The sequence below is a fragment of the Mchenga conophoros genome, linkage group LG7 (assembly GCF_057382185.1).
Source record: "Mchenga conophoros isolate Kocher_MC1m ecotype Shallow Benthic linkage group LG7, M_conophoros_male_GT1.1, whole genome shotgun sequence".
Lineage (NCBI taxonomy): Eukaryota > Metazoa > Chordata > Actinopteri > Cichliformes > Cichlidae > Mchenga > Mchenga conophoros.
In genome coordinates, this window is record NC_140532.1 from 47610922 (window position 1) to 47627942 (window position 17021).

The window sequence follows — 17021 nt, forward strand, 5'->3', positions numbered from 1 at the left end:
AAGCATATCCATTGTGTGATGAATATACGCAACATATGCCGAAACATCCACTATTCATGCCTCAATCACCCTCAAAGCAGCTGGCACCGAAGCACATAAGTAAGCGAGCGTGGTATCATGACAGAAGCGACGAATTTACTAAGCAAATGCTGCATAACACTGCGCTCCACTGGCTTTTATGATGCATTTGGTCTGTTTACCTAGCAGGCCACAATTCATCACAGAGGAGATCTGGAGTGAGGCAAGCGAGACAGAGACAGGAGAATAGGGTGGAAGGGGTTAATGGATACATTACGAGGATTGGAAAGCTAACCGGATGTGCCTTATTTAGAAGTGGCACTAATCAGCGGCCTTGTTTGAGGCAATGTCATCACTGCTGGTGGGCGAGAGTGGCCAGAGATAGTGATAAAAATGGGACAGAAATGGATGAATGCAACAAACAACGGCAAGATAGTGGGAGCAAGAGCATGTTACATAATCAGCTCTTTGTCTCCTTTAATGGGCTGGTTTTTTGTGTTTTTTCTTTTTTTTGGGGGGGGGGGGGGGTATTCAATTGGTAAATTCACATGTTTTTTTTCTCCTCACATTACCTGTGACCTAAGATATCCCTGATGAAAATAGGCTGCTTTTAATTTAAACTCAGTTACATCATTGTTATCGCATCACTTTTGTGCACTGTGGAGGTGATGCATCTTTTTATGTTCCACGTGGTGTTTTTTTCCCTCTTAGATTGTGGAACAAGTCGTCTTATTATTCCATGAAGTTAGGAACATATTTGGCACAAATTGAGGGACTTGGAAGGCCTGTATCATTTGTAAATCGTCATCTTCGCTGTTCCTCAGTCTGCTCAGCATCAAACTAAAAGTTTTCCTGAAAATCCAGATGGGGAACCATCCATACTTTGCGTTCTCTTTTTTTCCCCTCTGCCTCTCACCCCAGAGGTCAAGGCTGGCTTCCTGTTATTCTGCTCTTCTGTGTTAATGTTTGTTGCTCAATAACCACAACCCTAAAGTTATTTCTCTCTTGTTCTGCTGTCATAGAGTCAACGGCCCATGACTGTTGCCCAAGAGCTCTGGGTATAAATCACACTGACCACACAAGAATGTGCGTGTATGTTTGCGTGCTTGTGCATGCTTGTGTCACCAGCCTCCTTTTTTTATGAGTCACCATCGGATATGAAGAACATTCATTTTGCCCTCTTGCCCCCGGAAATGCCAATGGCCTCGCTAAGCGGTCTGCTGGTAAATGAGGTATAGAAGAACTATTTCATTCGCTGTCCTCTTTATCTACTTATATCAGTCGCCTCCATTTTCCATTCCATGAGAAGACGTGTTTATGGATGCTGCTGATTTTCTATTTAGATGTTAGGTATCAGGGGTAGATATAAATAGAAAACATAATTGAAGACAGAAAATACCCCCGATTCATGAAATAAGATTTGATCTTAAAGCCTTCTTTAATCTTTATTCCTTTCCTTTTCAGTAGTTGTATATGTCATGTCTGTTATTTTATAGACCTAAACAGGCTACTTAGAAATCCATCTCTTATGAAAACAGACGTGAAGACAGTTTTATTCAACGGGAGACCGATGAAACCCAATCGTAGCAAACCGATCGAAAGCTTATAAAATAAAACCAAGTCTGTAGTCAAAATCAATAATTGTCAATTTGCTGTTTGTAAAAGAGACTTTGGACAAGGTTCATATTTGCGGATTAAGCCGATATCTGTGACTGATGAAAACCATACTGCATGACACACTTGTCTGAGGGGGGGGTCCATCTGGTCCCTTTGCGTGTCCAGGTTCTATCTGCTCTTGCTTTCTTAACCTTCAGGGCATTCTACCAGAGGATGGGAGACGGACTCAGAAAATGACAGACATCCGTTTTCCACATGTTCAATTGTGCATGGGACCATTAATCCAGCATCAACACTGTGCCCATTTTAGGAAATCTGAGGATCAGCTTGAAATCAACTATGTTCTGCTTCATAGCTCTACTTTATTTATTTATTTGTTAGCAATTATGCATACAAATATTGAACTCAATGAGTAGAGTGCAGTCTATCAGATTTGAAGTACTGTGTGAAAGTCCTGACCCACCCCTCATTTACTTAACACCCATCTATGAATTGTTCAAACTTCAAAAAGGGACAATCTTGAGGGATGAACCAGCGTTGTGGTCACACATAACAGACAACTTATCAAAGAACCAACTTTAAATTGTATTTTTAGGCCCTTTGTTAGTATCAGCGTGTTGCAAAAACACTTCTTTAGTTACAAAAATTGACAGAGACAACACAACTTTACACAGGACCTGCATCTGGGCCCTTAGTTGATCCATTTACTGTTCACTGGAGCCTCATCAGAAATGGTGTCAGTGGAAGGCTGACTGTCAAGCAGCCATTCTTAAAGAAGTGAAATGGTCAGAAAAGGCTGATGAATGCCAAATTACACAAGAACTGGACTGAAAATCAGTGGCAACAGTTCTTATAGAGTGATGAATTGATATTTTAAAATTCTGGTTCAAATCATCATCCATATGTATGGAGGAGGTCAGGAAAGAGGTACAACAGTGAGTGTCTCTGAAACACAGTGAAGGTGCTGTCATTGTTTGGCGCTTCATTCTGCCAGTGGTGTTGGGCATCTTGTTAAAACTGACTGAATTACAAACACAGAAAAATGACGCTAGATTGACCATGCAATGCCAGCTGGAAACCACACGACTGACAATGTATGCATTTTTCATCATGGCCTGAAAAACATACTAGCAATGCAGCAAAATGATACCTGAATAGAACAGCACACAATGGAACAGTATCAGTCGTGCACTGATCTCCCCAGAGCCCTGACCTCAACATTATTTAAGCAGTGTGGGATCATCTTGACGGAGAACAGAATAAAAGGCAGCCAACATTCAAAGAAGACCTCTGAGTGTCCTTCAAGAAGCCTGCAGAAGTACCCCTGAAGACAGAAGAAATGGCAATAAAGCTTGACTTTATTCAGTTCAGATTTTCTTGAAAAATAAAAGCTGTCTTAGAAAATATAGATTTCCAAGCTTATTAGGATTGTACTAACTATGTTTTTGCCATATATACTGTATTCCCATTTAAGTCTGCACAAGTTTCAATACATTGCTGCACCTATTTCCCATGTTCCTGTAAAAATATAAAGTAATGAAGTGTGGCTCAAGACCTTTGCACAGCGCTGTAGCTACTAGCTAATCCCTAAGCAGGTAACAATATCAAATGCACATGTTTTGACAAAACCCACCTTCTCATCTCACCACAAACACATACACACCATAAAACACATATACAAATAGTTCCCTATTCCATCCCCAGGCTACCCCTGCAGTGTAAAACACTGCATAGATATCAAGACGAGATAATACAGGGATAAAAATATCTGATTAATGTGAACAACACTGGTACTCAAGTGCTCATTCAATAAATGGCCATACTTTATTATGCTTAGCTCAGCAAGCTACATTTTATTTTGTCACGCTTGTTTTACACTTAGTTTCAGTTAGCAGTGAGGTCAGGTCGGGTTCTTTATGTAAAAATGTTATCATGCTAATGCTAGCATTTTACGAAAGTATCACCTGACTGAGTCAGAAAGTAAGCCTCGCAAAACAGAGCACAGATTTGTCTGGTCTAGACCTCAGGATGAGAAATGTGTGACATCTTATTTTTTTATGTATTAATTACATTATGCTAATTTTAATATTTTTAGACTGCAGCTTGACTGACCAGCAACACCCCACTAAACACATTATCCACGTGTGCACCAAAGTGTTCTTCCACATTGTTTCCAGATTTAAATTAAAACACTTTGGAAAAATGTAATTAATACGAGATGCCAACCTGAACCTCTCAAATGAAGTATCACTGTCCAGGAGGGAGCCACATAATTATGAAGAGTGCAGTGTAGCTGAACTGAGGCCAGAGGCTGTGCTTGGAGACTTGGAGGTGATTTATCATTATTAAGATCAAAGGTACCCTACACATTGCTGATATCCTAACTTGATCTGTGTTCAAACTCAAATCTGTTCCTTTTACATTTGTGTAAAATTTGTTGTAACACGTTCATGGGAAGCAAATCTTCTCTACAAAAATTTAAAACATATACTGTCTAGTCAACACACAATATGCTACCAGCGTCAAGTAAGTGTTTGTGAATCCACAAAAGAACAAGCTGAGTGTTCCCAAGGTTATCAAGTTATTACAAATGCTAGGAAATAGTATAATACGGGCACCTGTGCACTGGCGCTAGCATTTGATAGGCTGAATGGGGATATGTGGAATTCTGTGCTTTCGGTACTACCAGTACTATAACGTAACACCTCTCTATAATGTATTTGACCTTTTTTTTATAAGAATATGTTAGGTAATCATTACTTATGTGCACACAGTGCATTTCAGTATACCTCTCTTGCTCACATCACAAATCCTAGAAATTATTCACTATGGCTCCAGACTGTCTATAACTGCCAGGAGAAGCACATATATGCAAAAAGCAAAGTTCACTTTTCAGTCAGCTTCTCATTTTGAATATATTCTAGGGTGTCAGCATGTCATTGGTCAGCAAAAATAAAAAGGACTAAAGCTGACTCCGGTAATGGGAGCAATAACATTAAAGAAGACTAGAAGCCTGTGAACAGCAAATACAACATCTCTTTTATGGGAAAGCACCCTTGATGTAATGAACCCCAGAGAAATCGTGCTTGGTATATTCAAACAGTTTTGGTTTTGCAGAGACTGATGTTGCACATAGTCAGCACACACAAATAATTATTTAGTTGCATTATTCGCCACAAACATGCGCGATTTGGGTAGTTTTACGTGATGTTTTAAGGCGTTCTTAAAGATCTCAAAAGCCCAGGACTGTTTGTGCGTTTCGTTAACTTGAAGCAACCCCACCGTGCAGAATGCTGACAGCCACCAGCGAGTCCTTGAATTTAAAAAGTTCCATCACACCCTAACTAAATGCTGATTTTGATTCAAAGCACTGAGTACTTGCTGTTCAATAACTTGCTGCCTTTTCATTCACCTCAGGAAAGCAAGCAGGCAGGCTTGATTTCATGCCCGATCTTTCACGCACACCCTCATTGTGAGTCTCTGTGGAAAAATGGAGCTACTTGCCTGGAGTGTATGCAAAACGAAGGCTTGCAAAACTTGCAGTAGGATGGTTTAAAAGCGAGAAAGAAAGAGAAAGAGAGGAAGGAGAGAGGAAAGGGAGAAAAAAAACAGGAGGGGGAAACCCTGACAGCAAACAACATCAAGACCAGCTGTCTCCCATGGTCCCTTGGGGTCAAGTAAACTGTTTGTGTCCAGGGTCGGGCGACAGAGTCGTGACGGGGAATGTGGAGGGAGGGTCAGCAGTCCTACCCTAGTTAGTCAGAGAGGGAAAGGGGAGCTTCAAGGCTAGCTCAAGTTTCTCTCTTGATTCCACACACACACACACACACACACACACACACACACACACACACACACACACACACACACACCTATTGTCCTGGCGCTTCCGCGACTGCAGATTGAGGCCTGACCATCCACAGGAAGGTAAACAAGCTCTTATCAGTGCTCTGCAGGGGCCTGCACTGTCCCCTGGCCTCTCACCCCTGCATACTACACAGTACACACTCCGTGCAACACACAAGCTTCCTGACCATCTCACCTCCCTCTTCTAAGTCTGATATTTTATCCAAAAAAGAAAAAAAAATGCTGATTAGTCTTGTTAGCTGGATAGCAAGTCCTCGAAGTCCTGCTTCCACTATTTGCTGGGGCAGGAATTACGGATGTGATAGCGGGTCTGGAGACAGCCTGTCTTCACACTAGCTCTGTTTACACCTCTGGGAGCCATTCGTCCATCGTCTCATCATTGTCGTAAACCAGTGGCGATGTTCACCACACACACACACGCAACCTTATACCCTGTCTGTTGCTAATATTTAGCCACTACTGCTGATTAGCTCAGTGACACACGTAAAAAGCATAATTTTTATGTCGATGCTCGCATTTTCTCTCGGTAATGTATTATACTGCAGATGGTTAACGGGTAAAGTGTTTCTTTTCTATCCACTTGTTTCCTTAGATTTCTCTCCTCTACACCAAAAGAGCACTGGCAAAACACAATTAATCATCTAAGTGTTAATTGGTGGATAGACAGACTAATTTAGCAAGTTTCATGCTAACTGCGTGCAACCAAAACAGGCTGAAGCGTTGAGAGATTCATTGCACAGTAGCTGCTCCTAATCATTCAAGATTGATGTAGCTTTGCACAACATATGCTTCGTGTAGAACCAATAGAGATTAGCCTGTTTTTCTTGACTGAGTTTTGCCAGTAAATATTAATACTTTCCAACATGAAGACTGCATATTAATGAAGGCTCTGATATTTTCTTAAGATATTCTAAGTGAGGGAGGGTCAAGGGTACGATTCATGATCTATGGATTGAGAGCCACCATAGTGCACTATACGGGACCGGAGAGGCTCTCAAACTGGAAGTGATATTCTGCAAACACAAAATGAATAGTGTCTTTTTATTTCCATGAAGAGATATTTAAATATATGTGGTCACACAAACGACTTCAGTGGGCCTCAAAGGGTTTTGAATCATCTCAAAAAGAGATCTATGAGACAGCTTCAAGTTTTGTGATTTCATTTCACTGTTTAACTAATGGAAGTGTCTGGACTCCGGCACTTGTTATTTGACAAGTGTAACTTTATTCCCTGCAGCAGGAAAAAGATTATTAAGTACCCCAAGATTGACTGTTGGATTTGTTGTAGTAACACTGTATGAGCAGATTAAAATAATCTGTCAGATGTCTCAAAGCTTTCTCTTCGAGTCACATATTCTGCTTTCTGACATATCACAGAAATACAAGCAAATGAAATATCGAGCGTCCAAATCCAGCGAGGGCTCTCTCATCACATCAAACACACACACGCTAGGAAAAAACACACGCACAGCCAGACATCACAGAGAAATTTCAGCTCTTTAAATACAGATTGACTGGTTTGGCACCTGAATCAACAGGAAAACTACCCACCCAGTGCTTGAATCAAGAGGCCCTGCCATTTTAAAGCACTCGACTGCACATTGTGCACCATTAGAAATCAGTATATCGTGTACTGAGAAAGCCCATATTTCCTGTTTAGGAAAGCACCGTGTACAAGTAAATTGTACGCTAACATCTAAAATACATGTGAGCTAAAGATTCCACAGTTTATGTTTGCTGAAAGTTAATTCAAACCAAATGGTTTCCGAGCAACAGCTCTATACTCGCGCTGTAACGTGACACAAAATATTTGAAAGCTTTTCAACTGAGCATATTTTTGTCAAGCTGTTCTGTCAAGAAATTTTGAACTCTGACCTGCAAAAGCATTAATTAAAGATACCCGTCTAAGATTTTGCTAAGCAAGGACAGACCACATAACCCTACTGTGAGTTGGCACCTCTGACTTGAAGTCATAGGGTGAGTCAGATGACCCGCCAGTAGTTCATCCACTAAATCAAGTAATACTATGCAGGTGCATTTCCTGCATTTGTGCAGACCAAGGGTGACTGTGGCAGACAGACCACAAGATAAGAATACATAACACCATGCCTTATCTTCACAGACAGCAGGCATGTTGACATGGGTACAAGTGGTCGCCATGCTGACTGGGCATTTATCTCGCCCAGCACTAATGAGGCATTCAGTGCTCATACAGCTCCATAATGAAAAACATTGGACCAGAGGGCATGAGACCTTGCAGTCACATAATAATGATGTTCAGGACACGGCTAAGTGCCGGTATCTTAAATTTATATGATGATGCTGCACTCAGGTTTCAGTAGTGAAGGAAACTTGCAGAGCCATTAAGAAGAAGATGGTTTCATTTATATAATATAAGGGCGAGATACAGCACAGCTGCAGCATGAACCGTGTTTCACATTTTTGGTTTGTTTGTGTTTTGAAACAGTGTGCAGTTTTTTCTTGTCCAGTGATACATTTAGCCCTGATATGAATTTCAAATAACATCATTCAAATTTTTGACAACTGATTTTTGTTATTAGAGGTCAGCACATGGGTGCAGTGGTTTGGCCATGGATCTAAATAGTTGTCTTTATGTGTTAGCCTTGCAACAGGCTGGCAACCTGTCCAGGATGTACCCTGCCTCTCACTCTATGATAGCTGGTGCAGGCTCCAGGCCCCGCCCCTGCTGCAACCATAAATTGGATCAACAGAAAAAGGCGGATGGATTTTCATTAGGTTTTTGTATAATTTCTGTCAATAAAAATTGAAGACCTTATTGATTTCTTTTTTATCTAATTTCTCAATTTTTCATTTTTATATCTCCTAAGGATCTTTGTGTAAGGTTACCATGGCTACAAGAGTCATTCTCATCTGTGGCGAGGTTAATGCAGGAGGCTGAGATTCCATGTCCATCTCCTCTGCAGTGTTCCAAAAATACTTTTCTCAGTAAACATTATCATTTACAAATTCTGTTTAAGCAGAGCCGCTCTTCTCTGTCCATCCTGCTCATCCTGCTGTAGCATTATTGCCGCAGCTACTTGTTCTCTTTAATGATGAGCTGCTGCTATTCAGAAGATCATTGATTCACTTCTTTACTTTAAAAAAAAGCTCTTTCTGGCTTTGCCTGGTAAAGAGAGCCAAATCTTTTGAAAGCACAGACAAAACCTCTCTGAAATTAACATTAACACTGCATCACCTGTGTTTCATAAACTGTGTCAGATTAAACCTGGGACAGGAAACATGTTTTGGGCATCATTTGATGAAAAAAAAAATCCATAATAACCTTGGGGGCAACATATTGTAATTCAGGTGGTCTGAGATGGAAGTAAAAAAGCTTTAGCCAATCACAGCTGTGTTCAGTCCATATTAGAGGTCTCATCTATAAAAGAGCGCTAAAGATCAATACTACAAGTACATCAGCACGAAAGCCAATAATGGCCGCACACAAAAAAAGTGAGATTTATAAAACACGTGAACACACACCTGGATCGCATGTTCCTTTTATAAATCCGATCCCACCTGGAAATGTGTCCGTGTTTGTATCCTGCCTTCTAAATACCCATATTCAACCATACACTGGGAAACACTGAGCAGAATTTAAACCGAGACCTCATATAGCTTTTATCTTTTATCGACAGAAACACTAATAAAAGAGATTTTTTTTTTTTGGGGGGGGGGGGGGGGGGGGGTCAGTGGATATGTCTGCTAATGAAAAGTTGCACTATTTAATTCCAAAGACTCCAAACCGTAAAGTGTTCTTCGGTTCATCGTGAATACTTTAATTACGTTTTTATTTGTTAAATCGGTTTTTTTTAAGAAAAAAAAAACTCTAAAACATATCTTTATAGTTTTAATCTCGACATACTGAGTTTATCCAGCTTCCTCACACACAGCCTTTTCGCTTTGATCATGAAAAAAATTACTTGTCAATATTTTTCATCCTGCTTTTTCTTTGATGAAATTAACACTAGTTTTCTCAAAGACAAAGTAAGAATGGGGAGATAACACAAAAAACTGTGGACTCCCTTGTTGAGATCGCACAGATACCATCGCGTGTACGCCACACTGCACGCCAAAGCCGTCCAGTCAAGTGCCGGGACATGGTGTTAGTGAGGCTTCCCCACAATGCTTTCTGTATTCAAACAGAGGAAAAGCGAGGCAGTCAGAAATGGATTGTTATTTGGGAGGGGCATAACACTGAAGGAGATTGAAATCAGTCTCAGGCAGCGACAAGCGGTCGCGTCTCCCTGCCACCCAGTCTGACTGCAGGCAGAGCTGGCTCACTGCAGTAAAACAGGGGAAGTTGACTGTTTTGACTCTCAAAGCCATTTTTAACATGACGTGTTTTTTTCTTTTTTGTTTTTTTTCTACTTCAGCATGCTTTCTGAGAAGTCTCAGTCATCTCTTTCAATTTCTTATAATCTTTTTAAGTCCCTGACATCCCCTTTCTGTAAACGAACACATTCCTCTTTTGGTTTCAGAAGTTTTCTTCCCTCGTCTTTCTCTTTGATGTCATTATTTTGTGTAATTAATAGTTTTGCATTTTCACTTATCACTACTTGAAATTCCCCTCCTCTATATCTCTTAATGTTTATCCGTTTTGCATTTTTCTTATCTTTCTTTTTTTTAATCCACTATTTACTTCTCCCCCCAAAATCTTTCTTCTGAACCACTTATCTTCTCTTTGACAGTCACATAAATTTGATCCCCACTCCCTCACTGTCTCCATGAATCAGCCTTTATGAATTCTGTTATCTCTGTTTGTGTTTCTGTCTGTCCGCCTGTCTCTCTCTTTCCCTCTTTAAGATTAATTTTCAGACAGCTTGTCGTCCTTCTCCAGTGGTTCGCTAATCACTTTTGTACTTTTCCTTTAGCCCGTGGCGGGAGGCTCGGGGGTAAGCAAAAGTGCAGCAGGAGGTCTGGCAGTTAACATCACGATGTCTGTCTCCCACTGGGAAAGCTGTTGCAGCAGGGGGCATATTCAACACGATTTTCCTGCCAGGAAATGCCGGACTCACAGTGGATAAAAATCACTAAATACAAAGACTTAAGTCAGACGCAAAGATAACTGTTTATGCGTCCAACTGCCACGGTCGGCTTAAGTGGTAACGCTTATTGTGCTCGGTCTGGAAATAATAATCTGAAAATTGTCTTCAAAGGAGGTGGCATGCAGCTACCTCCCATATAATAAGCGGCTAGCCAGACGCAATCTGCAGCGACGCTTGGATAGCAAAACTACATACATGCTAAAATGTCTAGATCTAAAAAGCCAGCAGGGGCACTCCGCTGATTGTATACACAAAGATCCGTTCATTTGTAACAGCCTGAAAGCTAGTTGCATAATGTCCTCTGTATCCTGGAGGGGCTTTTTTCAAGTCAGGCAAATTAACCCCGATGACATCATGAGGGTTATCGCAGTTTGTGCTTAGAAAGTTAAGATTAATGAGAGAGTTATAAGAGAAAGTGGGGGCGTTTACGAAAGTAGACTTCTTAACAAGACAGGGAGGCACCAGTTGTGGTGCCAGGGAAACAAAGGCGTCTTCGGTCTTCAGTGTTTCAACTCTCCGTCACACTATTTTTGAACAGTGAGCCAGTGCAAATTTAACGTGACACAACATAAGCACTGGTTTACATCAGTAAAAGTCATCCTACTTACACATCCACACGGAGAAGGTGGCGCGTTACCTTCACATAATGCCTCAAAACAATGCAATTGCAAGAAAACCTGACACAGTAGCTGCACTTCACACTCAAAAGAGTCAAAAACTACACAAAAAAAGAGTCAAAAGGAAAACCTAAAGAGAGTTAGACAACTGAGGGGAAACTGCATGTTTATTAGACGTATCACAGTGTCTATATGAGCTTGACACAAGCAAATGCCACAGTTAAAACGGATTCAGACACATCGCGGCTTCAGAGGCGCTCAGAGATAAACCTGTAGCTTGGACCATGTAAGACCTTCAAAACAAACAGCAACATTTTGAACACAATTGACCTCACAGGGAGACAGTGTAGTGAAACTAAGACCAGCGTGATGTTGTCTGTTTCACTGGAGCCTGACAGAAGCTCGTCCAGAGAATATGGATGAGCTGCAAACAAGAAAGAGAGAGGCCTGACTGATCCCAACACAGAGAGAATTTTAATAATCATGCAGTAACATGAAAGAACGGATGATCGTTTCACTGGAAGACATAGGCAGAGGGTGACTTTACAGATAATCCAGAGCTAAAGAAAACACGGCCTCCGAACCAAATTTATCCGTGTTTGTCAAATTGCAGGGTAAGTACAAAAGTCATGTCTGGGTTTTTAAGAAAGGAAGCCAGCAAGTCAGCGTAAGAGCTAAGGAACTGGAGTCTGGTGGGCTTAACAAGATGACTGCAGTTTTACTGATTTACCCAGGGACTGCTGCGAGGCATCCACCTTATTATCATCTATAGAGTCTCTAAATTTGGCCGGGTTAGTTAGATAGTGTCATTTTAATGAAAGACACTGTCTGTACTATTGTAATAGGAAGAATATTTCAGTCCTTTGGTCTCAGACAACCCAACAGTGAATTGATAAGCGTGCAGGAACATTAAGGAAAAAGCCCTAGCCTCCAAGTTTTTTTTACTGCTAACGCTTTAACGCTAATAATCTGTCCAAAGTTAAATGAACACATGACAGAAGACCAAGGGAAGCTCCAAGGAGCAATTAAGTTTCCAATTTCAGGAAATTAGGTGCACACGTTAAGTATATGACTCTTAGAATTAAGGGTACAAACATAATCCTCTGGGTTTTACTGGGTCATTTTGCAAGATTGTGCATCTGTAGTAGCTCAGAGTGCGTAATATACCAATAAGATCTATACATGAAGTATAAGGCTTGCTTTAACTTTGAGCTTAACAACTGTTTGAAATTCAAACCCTGCTTTAAACGTCACACGAGGATTTCATGAGTCTGATTTCAAGGAGCTGACAGGGGGTCAAACATATGGAAAGCTTAAATAAAGCTAAAGCAAGACTGACCTGAAGCAAAACACAATATGCCATTTCTTGCAGTTGGGTAAGGGCTTCATGGGATTTGTGGCAGGCTGCGGGCTATTTTTGATTTACTTTTTTCTGTTTACCTCTTCTTCTCAGTTGCCTTCACATCGTGTCTTCTCCAACAGTGACTTGAAGTTTACTTGGATTCGATTAAACACGCAGACATCGAATCACAGTGGATGTTTCCAAATGTGTACGGAATATATACTCATATATCTATTTATGTATCTATCACCTGTCTGGAAATATGATTTTACGGCGCTGGGTACAGCATGTCACACCTGAGGATTGTGCTTGATTTACTTAAGAACGCATTATTAATCCCAGAAGACTATATAAGAGAAAATGGTTAAATAATATGACAGTACTGGGCTACATAATAAAGAAATAAACTTAAAGCAGAAACAATGTACAGAGAATCAGAGTGCTTTGTCGCCTGAAAATAGTGGCACAGCTCCCTCTGGGTCTTCTTCTAAAGCTGCTGCAGCAGATGCAAAGAAAAGGAGGGAAAAAAAGGAAAATTTGCAGAGCCTCATTCAAGAAAGAAAAAAATAATAGCAAATACAGAACTATGTGTCACAGAGGCAATTAGGACTGAGTAAAACAGCTCCTCACAGACTACACCAGCAGACAGCGAGACTGATCCCCTGCGGTGGATGCTACATAAGGTCAGCTCTCCATAGGTCTGCCAGTTGGCCAAAAAATACCTCTGTATTTCTGCCACCAGCACCCCTGCTGAGAGGGTGTTTATCACTTGTGGCAATATTGTGATTTGTCATACAGCAGGTCAGCACTGAAGCCAAATTCAGTGAATAGGCTTGTTTTTCTGGCGCATAACTTTAACAGTGATGTATGCTTGCCTCGGCTACTTTGCTTTATTTAAAGAGCAAGCTGAAAATGTCACTTTATTTTTTCTACTGTATGTTTATGGGGCTGGAGTGTGGAAAAGGTTATTTGGCACTTAAGTGTTTTGTTAGGTTTTCGTTTTTGTTTTTTTGTTTTTTGCATATGTAAGTATATGGCACTGAAAAATGCAAGCACCATTTAACTGACAGTTAATTTTAAAGCTGTATTAAATAACACCAGGGCGTGTTATGCGTTCTTTTATGACATTTCGAGTGAGGAAATGTGTGTTTTACATTTACAGTCAGCTATTAAATTGAGGCTCGTAGCTTTTAACACTTGACAATTCAGAACAACCAGACTGGGATAAAAGGTTTCCCTAAAGCTAATAATAAAAGACTGATAATTTCTTGTTTTTAAAAGTGAAACATTTTCATATTCAGATTAGCATATCTCTTATTTGGAGGGGGGAGGGGGGGGAAAGATGACTGTAACAAAAAAATGTGCACTTTAATCCATTTTTACCTGCTAATGTTTTAACATGAAATATATAACATTTTTTTTACCTTATTAAAAAAACACCTAAACTGTGGCCACCTCAAATGCCATGCTGCTGTGGGGAAGTGTGACGCAAACACCCTGAAGCATCACTGGAGGTAAGAGAGCGAAGCTGGATTAAGGCCTATGGAGATAGGGGGGGTTTCTGATCCTTTTGCTACCTCGCAGGGATTACAGGTTTGAATTCGATATGAGCAGCCACATGCAGCCAAGGCAGGGAATGGCAGAGCGGACAACAGAGGAAGATCACATAAAATCTATGTAGCATCCGCATGCCGTCTTGTTACCTGAATCTGGACAATCTTTAAAGAAAATATTTTTTAGCACTAAAAAAAAAAAATGAAAAACTAGACAAACAAATGCTTTGGCTGACTTGGAACAACACTTGCTCCCTTGTTACCAGTATAATTCTTCATTTGATTTGTAAAATTCAACCATAATTCAAGAGTTTTGTTCTTTTTTGCATGTAATTTTTTCATCTTCAGACTGATTTCCATCTAAAAAAAAATACATTATTGTCAGAGCACGAGACAGGAGACGATCTTGAACTTTAGGCCAGAAACAGTCCCTGGAGGTTTTTTCTAAAGCTAGTGTCTGCTGACTAGGATGATAATGTTTTCCTTTTTCCCAATTTAATAAAATCAAGCTGCAGAAAGAAAGAAAAAAAGAAAGAACGGAAAGTAACTTCAGATCTGAACTGCTAAAATGCTCAATAACAGCAGGCAGACTTACCAAAGGCTGTAGTAGCGATGATGCACAGAAAAAGGGCAAACCGTGTCACGCAATCCTCCATCTCTGCTGCTGAAGTTTAAGGTGTTGGGAGAAAGCTGAATCTCAGTCTCTGGGGTGTGAAGACACTCGGGCGGAGGTTGAAGCGTGCTTGTCTGGTGGCAGAGCAGCAAAAGACTGTGACAGAGGAAGAGCAGAACAATTCCAGTCTTAAAAAGGTGGAAAGGTCAGAAAGTAAGAAGCTGGGGAAATGGTGAGGAGAGGAGGAGACGTGATGGCTGATAAGGCTCTGACTAACTGCCAATTTCCAGCATGTCCCTCTGAGAGTCAGCGTGCGATGTCAAACCAAGTCTCCACATGTGTGTAATGGACAGCTTATGCCACGAGTTTGGTCTCTGCTCTTGAGCAACCACGATTATGATGATTATTATTTATTATTAACATGATTATTGTAATGCTATTATTGGTGGAGACAGCTGCTTACATTTCTTCCTCATCGCATCATGTTTCTGCCCGTCTTCCTGGCACACAATGAGGGTCTGAACCTAGAGGTTATCTGGTGGTCACTATGCTTCTGGCCGACGGTTTCAGGAAGCACCACGGCACCGTTTTCTTTAAATAATACCACAATGCCAGCATCAGATAAGAAGGAGACTGCTCCTGTTATATGATTCATATAGAGTAAAAGGAAGAGCCTGTGTAAACTGTTTATGGAGTTCCAAATGGAAAACAAAATGTCTCGTTAATTCGTTATTTCCCGCAACATCTTGCCGTAAGAGAGAAAACGACTTACCCATGGACTAACGTGCTTTTTGAAATCCACAGATGTGCATATTAGTAAAGTAATAAGCGCGGATTTTATCAGGCACTGCGTTAATACAGAAAGTAGTTTGACTTTAACACACGCACGCCTCCCATTTCTGCCTCCCATAATTCCGTGTTTTCGCAATTCTAACATTTGGCATCTTCACAGCGTTATTTGACCAAAACATGCGCATTAAATTGTTTTTAAACGGACATGAAGCCGGATTTCTTTAGAATCTAGACACAGACATTTCCCAACAAACTTTCAGGAAATGAATCACAGATCACAGAGAGTTACAAAGATGAAGTAGAGAAAGTTATAAACAGCAAAACTTACTTTTTATGTAGGTGTCTATCTCGAACAAAGTAGGTTTATAATCCACGGGTGGGGATGTGGTGCTTTGAGCAATGTAACGATGCCTGGACTTTCCAAACTTTTTTGTGCTGTCTGGGCGGAGCGAATTTACTTCAGCAGCCCTCCCAGTCTAATAAGCACTCCCACCGTCATACTATTGTCATTCCGTGGAGTTTTTGAGTAATAAGACTTTACTATTGAAACCAACTGTGACAACGCACGGGGCGAAATTATTGTATTTAAAACGTATCTAGTGCTGGGCATGCTTAGATAAGAAAGGAAAACATGCCTTATACATGTGTTGATGAATGATGATCATATTGTTGAAAGAAAAGAAAAACTCCTATGACACATAGTAGCTGTACTTTCCAAAAATGGGCTTGGACTTTCAGGAGAAGGATGAATAACATAGGCCATGTTTTATAGCAAAGGATATGAACCTTCTGGAATCAGCTCCACAAGCCTTAGCTGTTTTATCTGGCACAAACAACGATCATCTACACTCACCTGCCAGTTAAAGCAAACATCTAGTCTAACAAACACATGGCAACAACCCAGCCCAGTTAAGTGTGCCCAGTGTGGTCAAGTTAACCCGCTGGAGTTCCAAGTGAGTGTCAGACTGGGGAAGAAAGAGGATTTAAGAGACTGTGAATATGGCAATACCTGTCTGAGAACTTTAGATGTACAACCATCTCAGCTTTACAGAAAAATGTCTGATGAAGAGAAAATATCTAGTTGCCTGGACAAAAATCCCTTGTTTTTGCCAGAGGTCAGAGGAGAGAAGCTAGCCTTCGTCGAGCTGATAGGAAGGCAATAACACCTTAAATAAGCACTCACTACAACTAAAGTGTGTAGAAGATTGTCTCTTAGTCAACACAGTACGTTAAACCTTGAAGCGGATGGGCAACAGCAAGAGAAGAACATGATTCCAAGGCTCATATGGGCCCAACAAAACAGAACTGTGTAGAAGAAAGTCATTGCCTGGTCCGATGAAAAACAAAATCTAATACAGCATTTTTGGATTACTGTGGGAGATTCACATTATGGATGTGCAGCCATTAAATCTGCAGCAACTCTGTGATGTTGTCATGTAAATATAGAGCAAAATCTCAGAGTAATCATTCCAACACTTTGCAGAATCATTAGCACGGAGAATTAAGACAGTTCTTAATGTAAAAGTGGGCCCA

General features: G+C 40.6%; 1 protein-coding gene across 2 annotated transcripts in view; it reads right to left on the reverse strand.

The window, feature by feature from the left end:
* The window catches only part of eng (endoglin), a 47473-nt gene extending 31520 nt beyond the window's left edge, over nt 1-15953 (reverse strand). Inside the window, exons 1-2 of one of the 2 annotated variants that reach the window (XM_085279743.1) lie at nt 15817-15953; nt 14679-14852 (exon numbers count right to left, since the gene is read on the reverse strand). In XM_085279743.1, the coding sequence (XP_085135869.1) occupies nt 14679-14739 (61 nt within the window). In that variant the 5' untranslated portion in view covers nt 14740-14852; nt 15817-15953. The remainder of the gene's footprint in view (nt 1-14678; nt 14853-15816) is intronic. The other variant, XM_085279744.1, reaches the window with a different exon arrangement.
* Between the last annotated feature and the right edge of the window lie 1068 nt (nt 15954-17021).